The sequence below is a fragment of the Carcharhinus amblyrhynchos genome, chromosome 3 (genome assembly GCF_965287045.1).
Source record: "Carcharhinus amblyrhynchos chromosome 3, sCarAmb.v2.hapA, whole genome shotgun sequence".
Lineage (NCBI taxonomy): Eukaryota > Metazoa > Chordata > Chondrichthyes > Carcharhiniformes > Carcharhinidae > Carcharhinus > Carcharhinus amblyrhynchos.
In genome coordinates, this window is record NC_137326.1 from 30,569,118 (window position 1) to 30,592,374 (window position 23,257).

The window sequence follows — 23,257 nt, forward strand, 5'->3', positions numbered from 1 at the left end:
CCGCTTTGGCAGCCATGATAAAACTCTGAAATTGCTTCCCTAAATTCCAAGTTAACATACAGTTTCTTACAATTCTGCTGGACTAACTTTTAGGCAGGTTTCTGATTTAGAGGTATTCAGTCATAATCCCACAGCTTTGCACCATTGGCTCCTCCGCCAAGCACACCCACCAAATGTCTGACGCTATGGTTCCTCTTGCACTGAGCAGGATTACTATTGCAACAACACTTATCATCAGTAGGGTAAAAGTAATCTGTCTCCCGATGGTCTAAACATCTAAACTAATATGGAACGGTCTCATGTTTCATATTAGTGAGTGCATGGCAATGTGGGAGGAGGTAGACTTTAACTGCAAAAAATTGAAAGTAGAAATGATACCCACAAGGGACATAAATTTGGATGGGTATAGGATGTTAGTTTGGAACACATACTCATACAAGTTAACATTAAACATCTTGAGGATGGGATACAATGTTGGGAAATCTGCTAAGGTTAAAGATCTCCAAGCAGAGTTCTGATAAGGTGTCGATAAGGCTCCACAAGAAATAAGCAAGACGTTGGCAATTATCATTGGGGTAAACATATTTTACACTGAGCATTTATAATTGGGAAAGAGAGGAGTCTTTCAAGTATTTGCTCTCTTTTCCATTTGGAAACATTGCAGGGTGTGGAAAAGTATAAATGGGGGGGGGAAATGGATGTATTCATCCACTCAAATTTGATATAAGACTAACCTAAGGGAACCATTGATCATGGTCGGGTAGCTGGAGAAATGATTACCATGACGACAGGCAATTTTGCTCCCTCTCCTACGTCTCTTCACTGGCTCCTTTTCTTTTTCAGTCTTGGGAGCCTGATTGTCCAAGACAGCATTCAGCTTTCTAAGAAAAGATGACAAGTCATCATTAGTGAACACTGACACATAAGAACATAAGAACATAAGAAATAGGAGCAGGAGTAGGCCATCTGGCCCTTCGAGCCTGCCCCGCCATTCAATAAGATCATGGCTGATCTGTCGTGGCTCAGTTCCACTTTCCCGCCCTCTCCCCATAACCCTTAATCCCCTCTCTTATCAAAAACCCATCAACCCGCTTCTTAAAAATATTTAGCGAGGCAGCCTCCACCACTTCAACGGGCAGAGAATTCCAGAGATTCACCACCCTTTGAGTGAAGAAGTTCCTCCTCAACTCCGTTCTGAACCGCCCCCCCTTTATCTTGAGGCTGTGCCCCCTAGTCCTACTGTCTTTTTTGAGCGGGAAGAGTCTTTCCACCTCTATCCTATCCATCCCATTCATCATCTTATACGTCTCAATGAGATCTCCCCTCATTCTTCTAAACTCTAACGAGTACAAGCCTAGTTTATTCAGCCTCTCCTCATAGCTCAACCCCCTCAACTCCGGTATCAGCCTAGTAAACCTCCTCTGCACTCCCTCCAGGGCCAAAATATCCTTGCGCAGGTGCGGCGCCCAAAACTGCACACAGTACTCCAGCTGCGGCCTCACCAATGCCCTATACAGCTGCAGCAAGACCTCCCTACTTTTATATTCAATCCCCCTCGCTATGAAGGCCAGCATCCCATTCGCCTTCCTGACCACCTGCTGCACTTGCAGGCTGGGTTTTTGCGACTCATGCACAAGGACCCCGAGGTCCCTCTGCACCGTCGCCTGCTGCAGTTTTTCGCCACGTAAGTAATAGTCCTTCCTACCATTCTTCCTACCAAAGTGGACCACCTCACACTTGCCAACATTAAATTCCATTTGCCATTTCCTGGCCCATTCGCCCAGCCTATCTAGATCCTTCTGCAGACTCTCCACACCCTCCGCACAATTTGCCTTTCCCCCAATCTTGGTGTCATCAGCAAATTTCGACACCCTACACTCGGTTCCCTCCTCCAGATCATCTATATAAATGGTAAATAGCTGAGGCCCCAGCACTGACCCCTGGGGCACCCCACTAGTCACCAACCGCCAATCCGAATAGCACCCATTGACCCCCACTCTCTGCCTCCTATTTGACAACCAATCCTCTATCCACGCTAACACCCTACCCCCAACTCCATGTCCTCTGACCTTCTGCAGTAACCTCTTGTGAGGTACCTTATCAAACGCCTTCTGAAAATCCAGAAAGACCACATCCACCGGCTCTCCTCTATCCACCGCCCTAGACACATCCTCATAGAACTCCAGTAAATTTGTCAGACACGACTTCCCTTTAATGAAACCGTGTTGCGTCTGCCCTATCAAGCAATTCCCTTCAAGATGCCTCGCAATTTCCTCCTTAATGACGGATTCTAACATTTTACCTACCACAGACGTTAAACTAACCGGCCTGTAATTCCCCGCCTTTTGCCTGGCACCCTTCTTAAACAACGGCGTAACATTAGCCGTTTTCCAATCCTCCGGCACTTCCCCGGAATCCAGCGACGTCTGGAAAATAACCACCAAGGCATCCACTATCACCTCCGCCATTTCTTTCAGAACCCTCGGATGCATTCCATCCGGTCCTGGGGACTTGTCCACAATCAGCCCCTCCAGTCTGTCGAGCACCACCTCTCTAGTAACAGTAATGTCATCGAGACCCTCCAGTCCTACCACCTTTCCATCGCTAACACCCGGCAAATTATTCACGTCCTCCTCCGTGAAGACCCTCTGTGTTAAAAGAGCATTAATTGGCGAGAGTACAAATAAGATTTTGGGTGTGTGGTACACATTGAGTTACTTATCTTTACTTTGAATAGATATAGTATAACCACACAGCATTTTTAGATTTGTAAGAAAACCAAATCGGAAAAGCAACTATTAGAAATTACAGTTATGAAACTGCTCAGAAACTGCCCTTAAAAACAGTGGAGACAATGCTGCAAACACTCAGGTCAGTCAGCATCTTCATGTGTAGACTATCTGTGAGAACTATAGTTAAAATGAAAATGAACAGACGGATAGTGAGGAGAAGACAAGGAAAATGTACATACTTGAGATAGCTCTTGCGATTGAAGAGGTGTTTAGTAAAGCAATCACCTCATCTGCATTGGATGTCTCCAATATCAAGAAAACAGTATACTTGTTTTGAAATGGAAAGACTTGCGCTACAACTCTCACCAACTTTTACAGATGCACCATAGAAAACATTCTTTCTGGTTGTATCACAGATTGGTATGGCCCCTGCTCTGCCCAAGACCACAAGAAACTACAAAAGGTCATGAACGAAACCCAGCCCATCACTCAAACCATCCTCTCATCCATTGGCACTGTCTACACTTCCCGCTTCCTTGGAAAAGCAGCCAGCATAATTAAGGATACCACACATCCTGGATATTCTCTCTTCCACCTTCTTCCGTCAGGAAAAAGATACAAAAGTGTAAGGGCACGTATCAACTGACTCAAAAACAGCTTCTTCCCTACTGCTGTCAGACTTTTGGATGGACTTAACTCGCATTAAACTAATCTTTCTCTACACCCTAGTTATGACTATAATACTACATTCTGCACTCTCTGCTTTCCTTCTCTATAAATGGAATGCTCTGTCTGTATAGTGTGCAAGAAACAATACTTTTCATTATACGATAATACATGTGACAATAAAAGATCAAATCAAATCAAAGTCTTTTCCAACATCAGTCATTCTGAAAGCAATATAGCCTAGGAAGTAACTTCTGAAGTATAGTTACTATTTTAATATAGGAAGTGTGGTACATTCAGCAAGATGATAATGTTGAGAGAATCTGTTTTACTGATGCTGAATAATATTGGCCAGGGCACTGGGGATAACTCCTCTTCTGAAACATTGTCACAGGTTATTTGTCATCCATTTGAGAGAGCAGACAGAGCCTCGGTTTAACATCCCATCTGAAAGATTACAGCACTTCCTCAGTACTGCACAGGAATGTCAATTTAAACTTTTATGCTCAGGTCACTGACGTGGGATCTGAACCAACAATCTTTCACACTGAAGCAAGAGTGATATCAACTGAGCCACAGCCTGATACTCAACACCCCCCTCCCCCCGCAGTCCTGAACCTCCCCATCGACTGTCCCAACTGCCTACCTCCCCCCACCCTGATGACCAACCCCAATCAGTCCTTCCCTCCCTCTGCACACAATCCCAGAGGTTGTTTCCCTGGGCTGGGCAATTTCTAGAACACAGAGACACAGCTTCAGCAGATGGGGATGATAATAGGATTCAGATGAGGAGAAATTTCTTCCCTCAAAGGGTTGTGAATCTTGAGAATTTTCAGCTCCATTGTTGGCCATCCTTTAGTGATGGTTTTTCCACAGTTTCTGTAGTGTAGAATTTTCCACTCTTCTTGTAGGTGCTGACATTTACATTGCAGAAAGCATACCAGATTAGTTGATGGGCCTGAATTCTCCTGAAAGCATAATTTTGCAGCTCCCTTGAAACTACCAATTTTGTAGAAACATTCTGGATATTTTGATGTTTGGCAGTGAACTGAGGTAAGAAGAGTAGTTTCTGATTATCCAGGGGTGGTCTGATTGAATCCATGGAATGTGACTGGTGCGAAGTCACGGCATGCCGGTAGACCTAGAATCGCAGGACCTTTAGTCTCCACTCTGTAGAACATTTACACAAGGATTGCTTGTAGTTGTACTCTAGGACTACGAATCCAGCTCATGGAATGAGTGAACTGTCGTATGCTGAAGGTTGCACAGCAATGGGTTTTGTCATGCCGTCTATGTCTGTGGTTAGATGCCTTCAGATCCACAGAGGTAGTATGTTGGCACTTACCCTGTGTCAATCTTGGTCAATAGTGAATAGTTGCCAACTTTCAGAGAACAAATCATTTGAATCTTGGCAAACACTTTGACAAGTATCTGTGCATTCCATGAGATTGACAAGTGAAATGGATTCACTGCTCTTTATGTCATCGCACTCATCATCAGCATTTGCTGGATAATCTGTGTTTCTGATGGGAAACCAGATTGTCATTCTTGTTGCTTAAAGGTATCCTTTGTGTACGGTCTGTATGGATCAGCACACAGCTCTTCGTGCCTTCAGCAGCTTTTGCTCCAGTGCGCTGCCACTGCCCCTTTCTGCACACGGATTGCAGAATTGATTGAAAGCAACACACTGCAATTTCACCAGAAGGGACTCATCTGCTTACCAGCTCTTTATTTGGACGTTATCCCAGCACTGTGTCTTCTAGGTTAACCTGTGCAATTACCATGCTGTGATTCCCACACACTCTGATGCTCCATTGTCTTCTGACCAAAACGTCATGGGTCACCTCATGGCACATAGCACAATATAAGGCTGTTCACTGTGCTGGTCCTGTATAGAGTCTTGCTGCACTCCGACCACTGCTGAACACCATCTAGCATGTTATAATAATATAAAGGTGCCAATCACTCATAAGGGATTGGGTAAACACACTGTGGGTTCATTTATTGAGACCAGACACTTGGGAACACTTACACAAAGGAAGGCTTGAAAACATCAGCAGCAGAGGTTTGCCTGCTGACAAGGCAAAGTGAAACAGAGACTGGACACATGACACTCCTCTTCTGGTGATATTTGTTGCTATCTTGCAAAGGCAGATAATCTTTTTAAAAGATACTTCCCCCTTCTGAAGAAGTATAACTATTTACAATACATGTTTCTGCTTAGTTACTGTTACATAATTGTATAGGACTAGTGAATCTATGAGTCTTTAAAACATAGAGATAAAAATGGTAGAAAGTCATCTGGAAAAAGTCTATGTTGGTTGGTAGGTTAATATGGCTGAAAGGAACTTTATTATAGAGAAGGGAAGAGGATGGAGGAGAAGGGCAGAAGCACAGGACATACAACAAACCTGATTAGGGAACTCAAATACCAAACTGAAGGGTAATCTGCCATTAAGGAATAAAAGATGTTTCAGAAACTCTGCTGCTGAAGGTGACAGCAGCAAAGCAGAGACAAAGAAACTGGGAGAAAGGAATGGAGATCTTATAGGAAATGACAGTGGGAGGAATGGGGTATGGAGGAGGGAAGAAAACGCAAGAGTTCTGGGGATCAGTAGATTTGGAGTAGTTGTCAGTGGAAAACCCATCTGCTGAGATCGAAAGAAATAAGCCCAAGAGTAGAAGAGAGCCGTCCCAGATGGACAATTAAGAGGAAGGGGATGGGTAGAAATTTAAGCATAGATAATGAAATTCTCAGAATGAGTGTGAAAGCAGTGCTGACAGTCCCCAGTGCAATAGAAAATCACTCTGCCACCGTGCTGCCCCTCAGGTTCATCACTGTGGGAGCACCACAAGGACTGTAGTGGTTCAAGGAGTGATGGATTATACATGGAAACAGCCAGTGTCACCCACACTGAGAGAACAAGTTCAGAAATTCATCAGAATTCACTCACACGGCAGAAGATATTTTGGAAGTTATCAGTCTATAAACTTATGAGAGGCAGTGATAGGCTTGACAGTCAAAATCTTTTTCCCAGAATTAAAATGCCTACTACTAGGGGACATACACTTAAGGTGAGAGGGGGAATATTCAAAGGAGATGAGAGAGATAAGTTTTTTACACAGAGAGTGATAGGTGCTGCCAAGGTGGTGGTGGTGCAGGCAGATATGATGGGGGGGGCTTTTAGATAAGCACATGAAAATGCAGAGAATAGAGGGATATGGGCCAAGGGGCAGGAAGAAGGGATTAGTTTAATTTGGTGAAATGTTCGGCACAACATTGTGGGCCGAAGAGCCTGTTCTTGTGCTGTACTGCTCCATGTCCTATGTAACTCACACACAGAGTGATCATTGGGTCAGTAAGAAACACTAGAATTTTTAAAGGGAGGGCTGGAGTGAGGGGAGACAGCAATCCACAAACCTTCAATGAACTGGATGTTAAACTCATTGAAGAAGTTATCAGACTGGAGAGGGACAGAATCAAAGTTTCCATGTTAATAACAGGAAGAGTAAATGGTGTGGGGAACATTGCTGTACTGCTGTCAGCGGAACAATAGGAGTCATTATTAATCATGGCTACTAATGAAAAATCTTGTATTAAAAATGACAGTCAAACTGAGTGCTCATGCTTTAGGTGCTGTTTTGTCTTCAGGGTATCAAAACAGATCAAATTCATTAATCTTCTTCAAGGTCATGTATAAACCAATAATTGTGTGCCTAATCCTGTATTCTGGAAATTACATTACCAGCAAAGATCAATGTCATTTTTTTTTACCTTCTCTCACTGCAGTCAAACAGAACAAATCCACCTGCAGCTCCATAGCTGAGTAAGCTCAGTAACGGCCACAATAGCGAGTTCACCGCCATTCCCCATGTCAGCTGTCAGGTTCAGATTGTCAGTATTGTTAACACCAAAGAAAGGGGAACAATAAGGAAATTGAATTAGTAATAGACACATACAATGACTTAATGTTCTACCCATTAAAATTTTATTTTTATTTGTGCAAGCAGTATTTTTATGTCTGTTGTGGCCTGCAATTTTCAGATATTTGTTCACAGGAACCCATGAAATATGTACCATGTGTTTCTGAGAACTGACCATACAATAGCACAGTTAGAAAAAACACAAACATTTGCCAGACCAAAGGCATTTTGCTAACTGATTAATGCCCATCACCATTATGTGTAATGTTTGATTGTCATTAAGAGTTTATTTTGAAAGCTTGCACATTGCTCTGTCGAGGCAGTTGTCAACAGAAATTTCCTTTCCTTCTGACATCATTTCCTCTCTTGTTTTCCCTCCATTGTTTTACTGTTTCCTTGGCCAGACTCTCTGCTTGCATAGCAATAAAAATATTTGTGCCTTTGACTTCTCATACCAGAGAGGTTGCACTTCCCCAACATCTGTTATAAGGTGAAAGAATTATCTCTGAAATTCCATTAGACGTTGTTGGACTGTATTGCTGAAAATGAGTTAGCATCTTTATGCCAAAGTTGAGTTTGTAGAGTCAATACGTTTGGCTATCTGTGTCCTAGGACTCTCTAGCCAGCCTACCTGCTTTTCCCTGATCACTTCTTGAGGCTCTGTTGGATTGTAGAAGCACGGGAAGGTGGTGTTTACCTAAAATGGAGTAAAGCAGGCAACACAAATCAAAAGATGTATGAGGCCACGGTGTATCAAATACAAAACTGAGGAGCCTTCTGGCGCAGTGGGTAGCACCCTGCCTCTGAGCCAGAAGCTTCGGGTTTGAATCCCATCCCAGGACTTGGTGGCCAAGGAAGGTGCCTTCATAGCATGGCCAAACAGGTTGAGAATCAACCTGCGAAAACCTTCCAAACACACTAAAGGCTGGTGGTAAAAGTGAGAGAGAGTCTTGATGCAGAATAGCGTCCCTCAGGCTCTGGGTACTGGTGACAGACTAGTGAACTGTTCCAGGACTTACTACCTATGGAAATAGATGAAAGTCTGCCTTAGTGTGCCACTAAGTGCAGGAAGAGAATAAGAATATAAAATTAGATTCTTAATTTCAAGTTCTGTATCAGTGTGGACTGTAGGACATATATCGCAGATACATTGTGGTGCTATAAACTTGTGTTCGTAATTCTATTATTAGGAAAATAGGGAAAGAGTGAATTTGAAAAGTGAAAAAATTATTAAAAGCAGCAACTTTTGGCTACATTGAAAGTTATCTTCAATTTTGCTTCTTAATCTAATGAAACTTAAATTACCGTCACCCCATTGACAAATTTCCTTCTTCAGCTAGGGAAATGAGTGTGGCCATTAATGTCATTCCAAGACTGATTAACAAATATTCTCATGTTAAACTAGTTCTGGCACATCTTTTCCACTTAAGAAAAAGAAAGTGTGCATTCATCCCTTAATGATCTAATGTAGCATCAGCAAGACCTGGCAAAGGATCTGAGGTTGCAAACCATGATCCAGCTTTAGAGGTCAGTAAAATAGGGATGGTACAGTGACACAGCGGTTAGCACTGTTGCCACACAGTATCAGGGACCCGGGTTCAATTCCAGCTTGGATGACTGTGTGGAGTTTGTACATTCTCCCCGTGTCTACATGGGTTTCTTCCCGGTTCTCTGGTTTCCTCCCACAGTCTAAAGATGTACGGGTTAGGTGGATTGGCCATGTTAAATTGCCCCTTAGTGTCAGAAGGATTAGCTAGGGTAAATGCATGGGGTTATGGGGATAGGGCCTGGGTGGGATTGTGGTCGATGCAGTCTCGATCGCCTCCTTCTGCACTGTAGGATTCTATTGCTTGGCGGAGTTAAGAGGATTTCCCAGTGGGTAATGGAAATGACATGAAATCGAGAGTCTGCAGATTATGATCCCACATGGATAGTGCAGCAAAGCTCTAACCTCAAGAATGAAGACAACTACAATACAAATAACATCAACAAACTTCATCTTTATTGATCCATGGGGTTGAATAATGTGGGAAAGGAGGAAATTGGTATTGAGAACAATGCAGTGAGAAAGCAATTCATGCAAGGTTTTCACCCCAGGAAATTCTGTTGGATAATCATCCAGTAGGTGATTGAGGTTCACCAATCCGCTTCACTCAAATTAAATTAGTTTGTAGTACACCTTAACTTCACACAGGCTAACATTTTTCAAGCATTTGGAACCCCAATGTTATCTAGTTGCACTTTCAGTTAATCAGCGATAAAGGTTAATAACTAGGAGCCAAGTTACAACTTTAAACCGATCAAAGCCCTGCTCCAATGTAGAAACTTTATGAAGTGTCTGTAACGGCAATAATTAAAACTCCTGCAATGGCTCAGCTGCTTAGGCTGATAGCAGATTCATATCAAACAGTAACCTTTCTGGTTCCATCTACTCAACCAAGAAGATAGGGCTTTTACCATTGATTGCAGTGCCTTGGGTTTAAGAGAAAAAAAACTGAGTAGAGCTCCCCAACATCAGTAGCCTGAAACTCCTGATGGGCCTGAGGTTGTGTAGATGTTGATCAGGACAGCAGGATTGGCTATGATGGCCCTACAATCAATAACTTACCATCACTTCATGGTCTAGATCCACATAGGAAGAATGACTACCTGAGCCTAGTATGGAGGCATCATAAAAGACCAAATAGTCAATGTCCTCAGGCAAGGAGGTGGGGGCAGGAGACAATTGTGGAAAAAAAGAAAACACATTATTTGTGGCTGTATTTACAACACAGCTAAAAGTTGACAGTATCGTGCAAAATTTAAATATAGCTAAAAAATTCCAATCAGGAAAAATGATTGGGTTCAAGCACATTGACAATTTACTTCAACCAGGATTTGTTCAAAAGACTTTACCTGTCCAAAACGATCAAGGTATTTCATTACACAAGCAAGTTTGTTGTAGTCTTCTCGCCAGCCTTGACAATCCACTAAGCGATCAGCAAAAACTCCATGGTGACCAAAGGTAAAAGAGCACTAAAGGAATTAGATCATCAGTAAGAATCATGTCCAAATTACCAATTATTTAGAAAGGAATATTAGTTGTTGTTACCAAGTGCAGTTTCATAAGATGGTTATATTTTAAATTGTCTCCTTTAATTCAAGGTAAAATAGAGCAACAGAGAGGAGCTTGTTATCTCCTACTAGTTCTACTCAATGATAAGATTATTAAACCTCGTTGTCATGGGGCCAAGTCCTATTGAAACCTAAGAGCCAGCTTTCACACTTGGACACAAAGAAAAGTGGAGCTGGCTTTGCCATGTGCAGACTTACTGGGCTGAGATGGGTAGCACAGGCTGGGAAATTTTGCAGCTTTGGAGAAAGTGCCCGAACAGACCCAATTTATCTCCAGCAGAGTGCGGGTGTGGATGCAGGATGGGGTCAGGCTTGTAGCCTCCAGACACAAATCAGAGCAGCCACAATGGCTGAGTGTCAAGCCAGGCTGTTTAATGGATCTAATCCGTGTTCTCTCGGACTTTGTCCCAGTTGTTTCCTTAAATGTTAGGCCCTCTATCCTTCCTCACTCACTCTTCCTCACAACTCCAACCACCTACTCATGCCACCTACAGACCCCCATGCCATCTCATGCAACCCATGCTCCAAGCTATCAATAAACAGCGCATTAACAAGCAAACTCCAAGGACAAAACTGTACAGTGATTGGCTGCAGAGTCCTGAAGCCAAGGTTACTCTCCTGCCAAGCAGTTGTGATCAAGATCTGCCCTCATGTTCGTTGTAAAAATCTTGCATGTAGTGGTTTGGACTTAATCTAAGCCCTCATACTCGACTGTACCAACATGTAGATTCACTAAAATTAGACCGGCTGAAAGCAAATCATTCAGACTGGTGTTGTAGATCTTGTTAGATTGGAGAAAAAGTAAAGTTTATTTATTAGTCACAAGTGAGGCTTACGTTAACACTTCAATCAAGTTAGTGTGAAATTCCTCTAGTCGCCACAATCTGACACCTGTTCAGGTCAATGCACCTAACCAGCACACCTTTCAGAATGTGGGACGAATCCAGAGCACCCGGAGGAAACCCAGGCAGGCACAGAGAGAACGTGCAAACTCCACACAGATAATGACCCAAGCCAGGAATTGAACCCAGGTCCCTGGCACTATGACGCAGCAGTGCTAACCACTGTGCCACCGTGAAAGCATGGTGAAAGAAGCAAGCAAACAACTTCACTCTTCAGATGGTCTATGCTTAAAATTACTGGCTGCAAAATGTGAAAAGTGTTTCATTTCCAGCAGTAACCACCCTCAGCACAAAGGCACAAAGCTCTACAGGTAGAAATGTGTTGCCGACAGACAGGATAAACACATAGTTATGAATTGTAGGAGTAAATCTGTTTCTTTAATTTTAATTACTATTTTCATATTTGAACTTCTTTTTCTCCACCTTTACTCAGCCACAGTTGTTGTACTAATTCTCCCCCTTCCCACCTCCACTGCAAATCATTCCCAATTAATCAGCTGATGTAAAAATGATACTTTGGACACATCACCCACACAGCTTGCTGCTGAGTCCTCACTTCTGGCTGACTGGTTGGGTGCCTGAGAGAAATAAATCATTAACCAGCAGGCCCTCTCCCCACTGCCAATGCCCAGAGCACAAACCCTCTCCCCACTGCCAATGCCCAAAGCACAAACCCTCTCCCCAATGCCAAACCCAGAGCACCAACCCTCTCACCACTGCCAACACCCAGAGCACAAACCCCCTCCCCAATGCCAACACCCAAAGAACCAACCCTCTCCCCACTGCCAACACCCAAAGAACCAACCCTCTCCCCACTGCCAACACCCAAAGCACCAACCCTCTCCCTACTGCCAACGCCCAAAGCTCTGACCCGCTCCCCAATGCCAACACCCAGAGCACCAACCCTCTCCCCAATGCCAACACCCAGAGCACCAACCAACTCCCCAATGCCAACACCCAGAGCTCCAACCTTCTCCTCATTGCCAACCCACAGAACAGTAACCATCTCCCCATTGCCAACCTCCAGAGCAGAGGACCCACTCCCCACTGCCAACCGCCAGAACAACAACCACCTTCCCACTGTCAACCCGCAGAGCACCAACCCCCTCCCCACTGCCAACCCTATAGCAGAGGACCCTCTCCCCACTGCAAACCCCCAGAGCAACAGACCCTCTCCCCACTGTCAATCCACAGAGCAGCAACCACCTCCCCACTGCCAATACCTAGACCACTGGTCCCTCTCCCCACTGCCACGCCCAGACCAAAAGACAACCACTCTACCAACCCTCATACCAGTTGTCCCTATCCTCACTGCCAATCCCCCAGACCACTGACCCTTCTCCACACTGCCAGACCCAGACCAGTGACACAATACCCATGGTTTGGCCTCACACTAGGTTCCCTGGTTCTATTTAAAACAGAGAAATATCTCTCTTACTTTTCACAGCTCAAAACAATGGCCCCATTTTCCAAGTTGTGCTGCCAACTGTTAAAAAGGAACATTTAAACTTTGTCCTCATTCTTCTCCTCTCAGCATTGTGTTCCCAAGAATGTTTTTAAAACCCTATTTCAAGCTATTGAAAACTGCATTTCTAGTCCTCACTCTTCTTCCTGCTGGGAAAAGCTATTGGGTTTGAGATATTTCTATTGTAAACTAACACATCCTCTCATTCACTGCAACAAACCCTACAACAACTCCACCACTCATCAACCTTGAATTTGACATTCATTTCCTGCTCCTATCAAACTTACTTCCAGTATTACAATTTTTAAGCCACACTTTTTATGTCAACAATTTTTATACAAAGCATAACTTCCATAACAGGAAGTGTCTATTTGCTTTTGACAATATAATTGCTGGCCTCCCACCACTAGGTGGTGCAGTGCTACAAATCCACCAGGTCCATCTGCCACTTCATCGTTCATCCAATTTTCAGATTTTCTACACCAATGATTTTTTTAAAACAATTTTCAGGACACCCGAGATCACTGATCCCAAATCTGTTCAATTTCAGACTTTGGACCACAACTTAGCTACTCCCCATTATTCTTCCCTTAATAGTAACTGGGTTGACATGGAGTTTCCATTCCATCAATTGCTGGCCAGTGGTACCGTGTTCCAGATGCCTTTCTCCCCACCACGAGTTTCGTATCCACTTAAAAAATGTCAGGCCTCAAGCCTTTCACAATTCTGGAATTGTTATGGCACAAAATGAGGCCATTTGGCCCATCATTGTCTGCACCAGCTCTCCAAATGAGCATCATGACTTAGTACCACTCCCCTGCCTTCTCTCTGTACTCCTGCACATTGTTTTGATTCAAGTAATCATATAATGCTCTCTTCAATGCCTCACTTGAACCAGCCTCCACCACGCTACCAGGCAGTGCATTCCAGACCTGAATCATTCATTGTGTGACAAAGTTTTTTCTCACGTCACATTTGCTTCTTTTGCAAATTACTTTAAATTGGTGTCCTCTTGCTCTTGATCCTTTTATGAGCAGAAACAGTTTCTCCCCATCTGTCAGCTTCTTCATGATCTGGAACGCCTCCATCACATCTCGTCTTAACCTTCTCTCCATGAAGAACAGCTCCAACCTCTCCAATCTATCCTCATAATTGAAATTTCTCATCCCTTGAAGCATTCTTGTAAACCTCTTCTGAATACTGTCCAATGCATTCACATCTTTCCCATAGTGTGGCGCCCAGAAATGAATGAATGCAGCATTCCAGCTGAGATCTAATGAGTGTCTTGTATAAGTTCAGCATAATCTCCCTGTATGCCCCTGTTAATAAAGCCCAGGTTATTGTATGCTTTATTAACTGCTCTCTCCACCTGTCCTGCCACTTGCAATGATCTATGCTCATATATACCTCTGCTCCTGCACATATTCCTTTTAGAATTTTACCCTTTATTTTATATTGTCTTTCCATGATCTTTCTACCAAAATGCATCATGTCACACTTCTCCACATTGAATTTAATCTGCCACCCACCTGCCGCTCCACCAATTTGCCGATGTCCTTTTGAACTTCTACACTGTCCTTCTCATAGTTTACAATACTTCTAAGTCTTGTCTCACCTGCTAACTTTGGAACTGTCCCCTGCATACCAAGATCTAGATTATTAATATATATTAGCCCTCACATCTTGATCTATGATTTTGCAAACCTAGATTCAATGACTCTGCCCCTGCCTGGATATGTTCTCTTTCGCTAAGTGACTAATCTTCTTGTTCATCAGACCACAACCAAACTCACACAACTTGAATTGTTTATGAGCAATGGAAGTGAATATACCTTCCAGCTGCAATGCATTAAATGCCTGCACAAAACCTCCAGAGACAGATGGTGGCATCATTTCTACCTACCTTGCAGTAAGTTGATCTTTCTCTACATCCTAGCTATGACTGTAACACTACATTCTGCACTCTCTCCTTTCCTTCTCTGAACAGTATGCTCTGTCTGTATAGCGCACAAGAAACAATACTTTTCACTGTATGCTAATACATGTGACAATAATAAATCAAATCAATTCAAATCGAATCAAAATCATCAGAGCAGATGTGACAGAGGTGGAGAAACTGGGAGAATGAGATGGAACCCTCACAGGGACTGGGGTATGAGGAGGTATAGTCGAGGTAGCTCTGGGAATTGGTGGGTTTCTAGTGAATATTGGAGGTCAGTCTATCACTGGAAATGAAGACAAAAAGGTCTGGAAAGGGAAGGAAGTGTCGGAGATGGACCATGTGAAGGTGAGAGAGGGGTGGAAATTGGAAGGAAGATCAATAAAAATTTTCCAGGTCCAGACAAGAGCATGAAGCCGCACCAATACAGTCATCGATGGGAGCAAGTCGGGGTAGGACAGGAAGAAGAGTGTTCCACGTACTGCACAAAAGGACAGGCATAACTGGGGCCCATGTGCATAGCCACATTTTATAATTGCAGGAAGTGAGTCAAGTTAAAGGAGAAATTGTTGAATGTTAGAGCAAAACCAGCCAGGCGGAGGAGAGTGAAGATCTTGATTTGTTCATCTCACCTGCTGACAGTTTACTAAAGCTTGTTCATTTTCCATTATTACAGCCTTTGGTTTGGAACCATCAGAAAGGTGAACAGCAACCTGGCGATAAAGAAATGTCAATTTAGACGCAAACAATAAATCTTGCAGTGTTAATTTGTTTGTTCTTACATATTTTGAGATTTTTCATTATAAGTTTAAAGTTCATTTATTAGTGTCACAAGTAGGCTTACATTAACATTGCAATGAAGTTACTGTGAAAATCACCAAGTTGCCACAACTCCTGTTCAGGTTCACCAAGGGAGAATTTGGCTTAGCCAACTCACCTAACCAACGTGTCTTTTGGACTATGGGAGGAAACTGGAGTACCCAAGGAAACCCATGCAGACATAGGGAGAACGTGCAGACTCTGCACAGTGACCCAAGCCTAGAATTGAACCTGGGTCCCTGGCGCAATGAGGCTAACCGCTGTGCCATCGTGCCATTTCATAAAGGTTGTGTTTTGTGGATCACATTTGAAAGGAATGTTCCATTTAACTAACTTAGCCATTGATTTGTCTCTCCCTCTATATTGTATATGTCTTTATTTGATTGGATCAAATCCTTTGATCATCAGAAGGCATCTTTTATCCTAACAATGGGGAAAATTGTGGAGGAATGTTCTGTCCACAAAACAAAGACAGGATAAACTATTCCAGCCAATTACTGCCACAGTGTTCTATTCCAATCATCAGTGAAGTGATGGAAGGTGTCACTGACAGTGCTATCAAGAGGCGCTTACACTGCAAAAACCTGCGCACCGATTCTCAGTGTGGGTTCTTTTGGGGCTCTGGGCTCATGAATTTGACATAGCCTTGGTCCAAACTGCTCTCACCTCCCAAAACCACCCCAATGAAGTCCAGGATGGGAAGTGTCTTTTAAAAGTGATGAGGGTTTTTGCCACGCAATATTTTTTCCAAAATAAACCACATTTTCAGATAGTTCCAGAATTCTAATCTCTTGTAACCCATTTCTAATCCTTCCATCAATTACTTCTAATTCAAAAGAAAATAAATCTAACCTGTCCAATCTTTCCTCATTCCTGGCAACTTCCTTGCAAATCTCCTCAGTCCCCTCTCTATTGCCATCACATCTCCTGTAATACAGCGACCAGAACTGTACACTGCACTTTAGCTGTGGTCAAACTAGTATTTAATAAAGCCTTAGAATAGTCTCCCTGCCCTTTTCTCAATGCCTCGGCCAATAAAGGAAAATGGCCCATTTGCCTTCATGACCACCTTATCTACAGGCTCTGCTACTTTCCAGGATCTGTAGATATGCTGTCCAAGGTGCCTCAGTCGCTCTACATTTCTCAGTATGCTACTGTTCTTTAGAATCATAGAATCTCTACTGTACAGAAGGAGGCCATTCGGCTCATCGAGTTTGCACTGACCACAATCCCACCCATGCCCACTCCTGCAATCCCACACATTAGCCCTGCTAATCCCCCCAACACTATTGTGTATCCCCTTGCCTTTTTCACCTTCCCTAAGTGCAAACTTCACATTTCACTGGGTTGAATTGCATTTCTCTTCACTCCATTGATACAGTCCTGCAGTCTTCAGTTTTCTTTCATATGATCTACCATACTGCCAATTTTCATATCAACAGCAAACTTCTCAAATGTTGCCTCACTTAAGTCTAAATCATCGCTATGTACCACAAACAGCACGTGATCCCTGCAGAACACCCTTCCAGTCACAGAAACACCTTTTGACCCTTGCTAAGATCTGCATTGACTAGATCAAACATGCTGCCCTCATCAATCCTTCTTATTACCTCCTCAAATGTTCAATCAAGTTAGTCAGATAAGACCTTCTATTAACAAACCCTTACTGTCTGTCCTTGATAAATCAATGCCTCTTTAAAAGATTATTTGACTGCCAGAATACTTTCCAATAGTTTTTTTCACCACAAAAGCCTATAATTACTCATTCCAACCCTTCGTACACTGTAAACGATGATACATTAGCAGCTTCCAGTCCTCTGGCATCATGCCTGTTTAGCAGGTGTTAAATATATACATTCTTAACAGAGAGTAGTGTATTTTTCTCTGTTTTGTTACCTGCATTCAAATAATGGATCTTTATAAAGCTGAAGTGAGTTGAAATCTGATCTTGTTATTCTTACCTTGATCTGAACACAAGGAGAAAATACATCTCTCCCAGAGCTGCAACTGCCCTGAGGTTCCTGCCAGGTTTCCAGCACAGTGCAGGTGCCACCAGTGAAACTTAAAACTATTGTTAAGAACAGAAAAAAAGGGAAGATTGTTAAATGAAACCCTAATCTTGGTGACAGATCTTCATATCGCATGGTAATCTCTGGGCAGCTTAATGTCACATTACATCAATGAATCATGTATTATGTTGACACCTTGTTCCTGCCTCTCTGCCTGTCATAAAGTATGGCTCTTATCTCTTAGCTAAATGTCACCTTTCTGTCTTCTCCCAGCCCTTCTCCTCCTTTAAGAGCCTCATCTTGTTTCCCTTCTCTCAACCTGCCTTTAGAATTCTCATTCTCTGTTGCCTCCCAAGTACAAGCTTATCACAAATATTCTCCTTCCTTTCCTCATTCAGACCCTTCTATAAGAAACTCCTCACCCACCTCCACCTCCACTGCCTCATTTCATTGCCCTCCCTTCATCTCTCCTTCCACCTCAATTCTCCATCCATCATTTTGTATCTATTGATCTTCTTAATTACACCCCATCTCTGTCTTTGTCCTTTATTCACCCACCCTTTACTTGCTCTCCCACCCTTGTCACTCACTTTGTAAATCCCCCTTCTTCACTCCCTCAAGTCCAAGGGCATAAAGTTGAAGCAATCGGAGAATATTCGGTTTAGCTGTCTGAGAACCAACCTGATTGGACAACATTGAGTATCAATGGACTTTTTCAACTGTGAATCTGAAGATAGCCTTGGTTTCTTTTCTTCTCTGAATGTTTCTTTTGTACCCTATCTACTCTCACCTCCAACATATAAGGAATGTGTAGACTCCTTTGTCACTTTATCTCTGCCCCATTCCAATCCTTTTCCTTTCCCACCAAGTCAAACTTCCTCTAACTAACTTCCCAATGTCCCAGCCTTGGATCTGTATCTCCAATGTCTCTTCTGTCTCCCCTCATGCCCTCCCTGAGTGCATCTGACCCATCAGGCCCACTTCCTGCTCTTTTACTCACATTGCCAGTAAACCATTAGCCTTTGAGGGTCCCTTCCTAACCCCCGTGCTTGCTGATATTGTAAATGGTCATCTCTCCTCAGACACAATCCCCAATTCTAGGCACTTACACATCCTTATTTTTGCCCATATCAGTATATATGCCTTAAGCTATTTTGTCCCTAAGCTGTGGAATTCCTTCTCCGTTTCTTATCTTCTTTTCGGACACTGAAAGTCTTAAGATCGAATTTCTGCAAAATCAGGAAGACTCCACAGATCATTAAAGTGGGATTCAGACGGATCCAATTTTTTTCAATAGGCAAAGGGATTGGGACATCATTCACACAGGCAGGAAACCCAAACTCAACAGGGGAGACGGCACAAAAAGACTGATCAAAGACAAAGGGACAGATTTCGACTACCAAGGTGGGTAGCTCTAGTCAGGAAATTTCCTAACCTGCTGAACTCACCCCTGTGCATGGTGGCATAGTGGCATTGCTGCCTCACAGTGCCAGGGACCAGGGATTAATTCCGGCCAAGGCTGACTTGTGGAGATTGCATGTTCTCCCCATGTTTGCGTGGGTTTCCTCCGGGTGCTCCAGTTTCCTCCCACCCTCCAAAGATTTGCAGGTTAGGTCGATTGGCCATGCTAAATTTCCCCTTAGTGTCAGGGGGACTAGCAGGATAAATACATGGGGTTATGGGGATAGGGCCTGGGTGGGACTGTTGTCAGTGCAGGTTTAATAGGCTGAATGGCCTCCTTCTGCACTGTCTGTCTGTAAGTGTGTAAACTACTACAGTCTTACCCTTGTGAAAAGGTTTCAGTACATAAGCACCAAACAGAATTAGAAGCAAGGTGAGAATGAGGATCACAGGGGCCAGTAGTATTAGTGGGTACTTCAGTTTATCAGCTATCTCTTCCCGTCTGAGATGCATAGCAGACATGTTGCTTCTCCTCTCTGCCCTCCTCGCTGCTTTCTCAGTTCTGGACCGTCCATAAACAGTCGAGGGCTGCCATGTTGTTTTTGCCTCCTCTCCATTACTGTTACCCTGGCAAACTGTGCTGGGGAACTGCAGGCTCGTGACAAACATAGCGTGAAGAACTTGGAAGTTGAAAAAACAATCTTTAAGTTGGGTTCTGGAAGGTTAACCTTCCAGAATCCTTAATCTTTAAAAACTGTCCTTGGTCAACAGCTAATGTTTTGGCCTCGTGAAGTTTATTGACGCGATTTCTTGTATCAAGTTGGCTGCATCTTCAGATTACTTCAAGCGACTGAAATGGACCTACAAGAAAAATGCAGAATTAAATTAAAGATTGCAAGGGATGTGCGAATAAGGCCAAATTATCAAATGATGGTCAGGCAAAAAGTACTCTATTATTAATTCCCAAATGTGACAGTAAATCAGATGATTGCAGGTGTGAGGTTAAATGTAAAAACCTAAAAGTTATTGTTTGACATTAAACACTCCACTGTTAACTGACTCACCAGTGAAATGCTTTGAACTGCATAGGTTGCTTGTTTTTGTTTGTAAATATGAACTAAACTCATTACAGTTACATCTTGCCCATTTCAGTCTGTTGTCCTTTTTCTGTAGACAGCTTTCTCACCCAGCAGTCAATTGAAGTCCTTGAGTGGACAATTAGTACCAACTTAAGGGCCAACTCTTGGGGGAATCTTACCGTATTATTCGGGGTATTAGGGGAATCTTACTGTGCGGGGAGCATATAAAGCTCCCATAGGAGTTGCTTGGGGGATCTCAGGGGTGTCCCTTGTTCAAAGATACTCAGTGAGCGACACAGCATCAGGAATGGGCAGCCCCACAGAAAGGCACCACTCTCTCTTCGCTGCAAGCCCATCTTCTCCCACCTTGACCTTCCCCACAAACCCCTGCTGCCATCACTCATCACTAACCTGGGATCCAGCAGTGGTACTAGGCCTTAGATGGGTGCTGCAACCAGCTGCAGCCACTGCCTCCCCAATGCCATTGTGATTCAATAGAGCTTGCGGGTTCTGATGGACTGGTACTGCTCGGTGGGCAGGACTCCTGCCCTTGGTGTCCTACAGTACAGGGACGATCCGCTGCCTTTAGTTAAATGCCTCAAGTAGTACTTAACATGCTAAACCTTCTCTAAAAGAGAACTCTCCAGCCAACAAACAAGTCCAAAATCGCCTCCAGTAAATATCTTCCATGCACTGTCAGGAGTTAGAAATGTGACTTGAAAGATATAGGCCAGAATGTTACCACTGTTCATGCTGGTGAGATTTTCCCATCCTGTTGCAGTGAACAGAGCTTTGGTTGGGTGCCAGATTCTCTGATCTCACTGGAGTGGGAGCGTGGAGTGAACGGCAGGTAAGATTGTGCCCTTAGAGTTTTAAATTTTAACATTTGCTTTCTGGCTCTCTTTGCCTATTTTTAAATCCAATCTTTCTTTCTCTCTCTTTATTTTCCTTTCTGTACCTGATTTAACAGTGAATTCACTTACTCTATATTTATATTTCCTTCTCATCCTTGAGCTAGTCCACAATTTTTAAATCTGATTGGTTAAGGAAATAGACAGTTGCTTGTCCAGTTCACTCAGGTTCCAGATGCCGCGCGATGATATTGCCAGCACATACACTCACCAACTTGCCATGCAAACATTTTAAAACCAAAATAAGCAAATTGATCTAATGGCAGACACCATTACAGTCACTGTTACAATCCCATTATTGCAGCACAGCAAGGGTTAATACAGATATCGGTTCTGGATTATCCGGTGACTCCTCTGTGTATCTATAATAATAGGTTTCCATCTGTAAAGAACTTTACACAAAAGAATATTAAAATAGATTTACCTGCAGCATGGAAAGTTTTCTTTTAAGAACTCATAATGAACCTTCTTTCGACGCAATACCGAATGGAACAAAACAGCCAAATGCAGGTGAATCAACTGAGCTTATTGTTGGTTTAACAGATGGACTAGCTGTTAAGTGGAATAATGATGCTGAATATTTTTGTCCAAACCAAATCTTACATAAATGTGGATTGTTTTATAATCTATTTTACCCCAATTTTAAATAACAGGTTTTTAAATTTGTAATATTTCCAATCTTTGGAAAAAAAATCTGATTGCAAACTGTGGAACCCTCAGTTATGTTGACTAAGAATGGGGTTTGGATTCATTTCCTGTTTAGTTGTATCATTTCTGTGCTTTCATTCAACAGAGTTACTGTGTAGTGAGGTACAGCATGAAGGTAAATATTTAATGCTGCAGCTGTCCTTTCTCAATGGTTATCTTCAGTTCACAGCACGAAACAGACCATTCTGCCCAATAGGTTCGTGCTGCATGAGATTCCACCTGCTCTAATTTCCTCTTCGCACCCTGCCATCATATCCTCCTTCTCCCTTACACATACATCAACCCTCCTCTTGAATTTGTCAGTGATAATCTGCTCTAACTAGTCTATCTGGTGCCAGGAAGTTTAAGAATGTAGTTTGTCAAAGAATCTGTACAGTGCAGAAGGAGGCTATTCGGCCCATCGAGTCTGCACCAACTATCGATCCGACACAGGCCCTATCCCCGTATCCCCAAACATTTACCCTGTTAATCCGCTAACACTGAGGGGCAATTTAGCATGGCCAAGCAACCTAACCCACATATCTTTGGACTGTGGGAGGAAACTGGAGCACCCGGAAGAAACCCACGCAGACACAGGGAAAATGTGCAAACTCCACACAGACAGTGACCCGAGGTCAGAATTGAACCCGGGTCCCTGGTGCTATGAGGCAGCGGTGCTGACCACTGTGCCACTCAAATGCTGTTTGTGCGCTGTAATGTTAGTAAATTAACTTTTGGGGTAATATTCTGTCTCAGAGTCCTAGCACAGTAGGAAGATTCACCTTTCACAATTGACCCAACCAACAGAGAAGCCAAAATGGTTTAGCTGAAGTTAAGACAATTAGAAGTGAAGATACCATTTGTGAAATGTATTTGTCCAGTAAGAACATGATGGATTCACCTTGGAAGAAACACAGAAATTAAAGACTTCAAAAGAAACAACAAACTATTGAATATATTGAATATAAAGAGGAATCAACAGAACTAAAGATCTAGAGGCGATATTACAACGAGTTGACATGACCTCCCCCCACCGATCACTGCAGAGGGGCAGCAGGCCCACTCTCCCTCCCTCCCTCCCTCCACCGATCACTGCAGAGGGGCAGCAGGCCCACTCTCCCTCCCTCCCTCCACCGATCACTGCAGAGGGGCAGCAGGCCCACTCTCCCTCCCTCCCTCCACCGATCACTGCAGAGGGGCAGCAGGCCCACTCTCCCTCCCTCCCTCCACCGATCACTGCAGAGGGGCAGCAGGCCCACTCTCCCTCCCTCCCCCCCACCGATCACTGCAGAGGGGCAGCAGGCCCACTCTCCCTCCCTCCCTCCACCGATCACTGCAGAGGGGCAGCAGGCCCACTCTCCCTCCCTCCCTCCCCCACCGATCACTGCAGAGGGGCAGCAGGCCCACTCTCCCTCCCTCCCTCCACCGATCACTGCAGAGGGGCAGCAGGCCCACTCTCCCTCCCTCCCTCCACCGATCACTGCAGAGGGGCAGCAGGCCCACTCTCCCTCCCTCCCTCCCTCCACCGATCACTGCAGAGGGGCAGCAGGCCCACTCTCCCTCCCTCCCTCCACCGATCACTGCAGAGGGGCAGCAGGCCCACTCTCCC

The 23,257-nt window shown here is 43.7% G+C and overlaps 1 protein-coding gene across 4 annotated transcripts in view; it reads right to left on the bottom strand.

Moving 5' to 3' along the window:
- Positions 1–23,257, bottom strand: part of LOC145338307 (uncharacterized) — a 101,838-nt gene that overhangs the window by 6,659 nt on the left and 71,922 nt on the right. For 3 of the 4 annotated variants that reach the window (XM_080182907.1, XM_080182905.1, XM_080182906.1), the window contains exons 2-8: positions 19,355–19,832; positions 17,523–17,629; positions 15,375–15,455; positions 10,218–10,337; positions 7,954–8,019; positions 7,174–7,277; positions 735–881 (exon numbers count right to left, since the gene is read on the bottom strand). In XM_080182907.1, coding sequence (XP_080039033.1) covers positions 735–881; positions 7,174–7,277; positions 7,954–8,019; positions 10,218–10,337; positions 15,375–15,455; positions 17,523–17,629; positions 19,355–19,640 — 911 coding nt within the window. In that variant the 5' untranslated portion in view covers positions 19,641–19,832. The remainder of the gene's footprint in view (positions 1–734; positions 882–7,173; positions 7,278–7,953; positions 8,020–10,217; positions 10,338–15,374; positions 15,456–17,522; positions 17,630–19,354; positions 19,833–23,257) is intronic. The other variant, XM_080182908.1, reaches the window with a different exon arrangement.